This window comes from Nyctereutes procyonoides, unplaced genomic scaffold (genome assembly GCF_905146905.1).
Source record: "Nyctereutes procyonoides isolate TBG_1078 unplaced genomic scaffold, NYPRO_anot_genome, whole genome shotgun sequence".
NCBI lineage: Eukaryota > Metazoa > Chordata > Mammalia > Carnivora > Canidae > Nyctereutes > Nyctereutes procyonoides.
Genome location: NW_026575125.1, coordinates 21,696,453 through 21,699,656, shown reverse-complemented (window position 1 = coordinate 21,699,656; position 3,204 = coordinate 21,696,453). Strand labels below are relative to the sequence as shown.

General features: G+C 44.1%; 1 protein-coding gene across 1 annotated transcript; it reads right to left on the bottom strand.

Moving 5' to 3' along the window:
* Positions 1–1,961: 1,961 nt before the first annotated feature.
* Positions 1,962–2,978, bottom strand: LOC129517842 (melanoma-associated antigen B5-like). The gene has a single exon (XM_055337990.1). It carries the CDS (start codon positions 2,976–2,978, stop codon positions 1,962–1,964), a length of 1,017 nt encoding a protein of 338 aa, XP_055193965.1.
* Positions 2,979–3,204: the final 226 nt, after the last annotated feature.

The window sequence follows — 3,204 nt, the reverse complement described above, 5'->3', positions numbered from 1 at the left end:
GGAGCCATGTGTTTAGAATGCCTATTTGTGCACTACATTCGTTCTTTTCCAGTAACAAAGACACTTTTGATTCTTGCCTTTTCGGGGCTGAATTGCGTCCACCAAAAATTCATGTTGAAGCCATAACCCCTCCCCCCCCCCCCAGAATGTGACTCTAGTTGGATATGAGGCCATGAAAGAGATGGTTAAATTAAAATTAGGCCATTAGGGTGGGCCATAACCCAGTCTGACTGCTTTGCTTATGAGAAAAGACTAGGACCCACAAAAAGATACCAGAGATTCATGCACACAAAAGGACAACCAAATAAAGAGGGTAACTATATGGGAGCCCAGGAGAGGAACCTCAGAGGAAACCAATCTTGCCAGCAGCTTGGCATTGGACTTCTAGCCTCCAGAACTGTGAGAAAATAAATTTTGTTTTAAACTGCCCAGTCGGGAAGCCTGGGTGGCTCAGCAGTTGAGCGCCTGCCTTTGGCCCAGGGCATGATCCTGGAGTACCGGAATCAAGTCCCACATCGGGCTCCCTGCATGGAGCCTGCTTCTGCTTATGTGTCTGCCTCTCTCTCTCTCTCTCTCTCTCTCTCTCTCTCTGTCTCTCATGAATAAATAAATAAAATCGTTAAAAAATAAATATAAAAATAAATTGCCCAGTCTGTGTTATTTTGTTATGGCATTCCTAACAGGTTAATACACTGCCCCAGGTAGAGGTTTCTTTCTGGATTATCTATGATGCCAAAGTGATTGACCAGAGCTTGTTTTAATGGCCTCCTTTTCATCCCACTAGGTGAGGAAAGAACTTCCATACTGTGGTTCTATGGACTTCAAATACACGCCACTGGACACTGTAGAGATGAGACAGATAGACATCTGGTTTTGAATCATGGGTACTCACTTGGCTGGAGGAGAAAGGCATTGCGTGCTACACAGCACAAAATGGGGGCTACACCTAGGAACACAACGCATGAACGAGTCTTTGGAAGGCAGGATTTGGTGTCAAGAGTTTGAGGTGACCTTTAGTTCCCGTGGTACCATGGAATCAGCTTCTTTGAATAATTCTGCAAGCTGATAGGGAACAAAAAACTGCTACTTAGGAATAAGCAAGGTATTAGGTGCCTTGTCCCCTTGATAAAGATGGTTGTTTGATAGTGGACCTTATCTGCAAGTGCACAGTATGGAGGGGAACTTTCATTTAGTCAATTTGAGGCCCTGTCGGTTTCACTCAACGTCAAGGAGCCTGTAATATTGAACCTTGATTTTAGACCTTGTGGCAGCAAGTGTAAAATTCCATTCAAAGATTTTTCTTTTCTCTCAACTCGGAGATGCATCATCTTAGGGTATGGCCTCTGATCACCATTCCCGCGACCTTAGTCTAGCCCATCATGTAGCTTAATTTGAAATTACATCACACAGATTGACCCTACAATATCCCGAAACTTAAACTGCCTTGTTTCGGGGAATACACACGCTACTCTGCCCTGAGACACCTTTCTGTTTTTTGGTGTTTTTTTTTTTTTAACTTTCTTATAAGACAGAGAGGGTATCTTAGTATTTTCCTTTTGATCATAGCTACTAGTTTCTAAAGTTCTATAGGAGAGGCTGGGTCTTTATCTTAGCATCCCCAGTCCTAGCATGGAGCCTTCCAGAAAGCAGATTACTCACTAGACATTTGGGGAATAAAAGAGTATGAGGTCTATGTTGTAATGATATAATATTTCCTGAATTCTTTAATAAATAAAACACATTGAAGTATAAATCCCTTAATTTTATAAAACAAAAGACTGAAGAGTCAAGAGCATCAAAGCTGACCATGTTTTATTATTTTTTTATATTCCATTGTTGCAGTAAATGGGATTCTTTCACATACCCATGAAAATCCCTATTGTGATGTCATATTTTCCTTAGATGATTGGGAAAAAAGCCTCAGGTATCAGTAGAGGCGAGAAAAGCTGCTGGATGTGCCCCTATAACACATACTGGCTGTAGCAGTAGTGCCTGGCCGAACGTCTGGCTTGGACTCTCTCTTCCTCATCTCGCAGAGCTTCTTCATATCTTGTTGAGAAAGCACTGGGAACTGTATCGCTAACCTTGGCTAAAAATTCCAGGACTTGCATCTTGCTGGTTTCAGCTTGAGCTTTCGGACCCCACAGGAACTCATAGCGTGGAGGATCACTGTTAGACACCTGGCGGTATTCTAGGTACTGCAGCCTCACCAAGTCTTTGGTGATGAGCTTCCTGGGCTCTCCGTAGATGAAGTGCTTCCTCCCGGCATATACTCGCATCATACCCAGGAACTTCCAGATGTCTTCCTCAGCAGCGCAGTTGCCCTTCACGAAGATCACACCCAGGACTGTCATGAGCAGACCGGTCTTGGGTAACCCCCTGCCAGCACGCACCCTCCCATTGTTAGGGAGCTTCACTTTGCTGACCAGGTCGTAAGAGTGGCCGGTTGAATCAATTTCTTTCAAGTCGACTGCGAAGATAATCTCAATGTGCTCAGAGGCTTGCTTAAGGATCTCAGAATAATGGTCTTTGTAATTTTGGCCAATAATATTCAGTATATCTTCCTTCATGATGGGTTGTTTCATTTTATATCTATACAGAAGAAACTGTTCCAACAAACTCACTTTCATAGTTAGAATATCAAAGCATTCGCTCTCACTAGAAGGTAAGGGCTCAGAGAAATAGAGATTTTCCTCATCTTGACTGTTCTCACCTTCATCAGATCTTGTACCAGAAACATCAGAAGTAATAATGGTGGTAGATGAGGCTCCGCAAGACTCCTGGAAAGTGTTAGTTGACTCAGGAGCTGATAAACTCTGGGTATTCCCCTCCAAAACAGGAGAAGAGGAGATGGGGGACTCTTCCTGTGCTTCAGGGCTCTGAACTCCCTCGTTACTCTGGGAGTCACCATGAGACTGGTGGCGTTTCTCACGAGTGCGAGTGCGAGTGCGGTGCTTACTCTTCTGACCCCGAGGCATACTGAGTATGATCAGGGACAATGGTCAGAGTGTGAGTAGGAGAGAAAGTGATGAGGAACATTGACAGGATGTCACCTTCAGCAGGGAAATAGCACCTTGACTGGTGGTATGTGAAGAAGGCTACATTTGCAGTTTTCCTCAAGGGCACTTCGCTACAAATCCACAGGGCTCCCCTCCACCTAATCAGCCTATCCTTTGGAAAACCTGTGAAGGAAGGTAGAGTGAG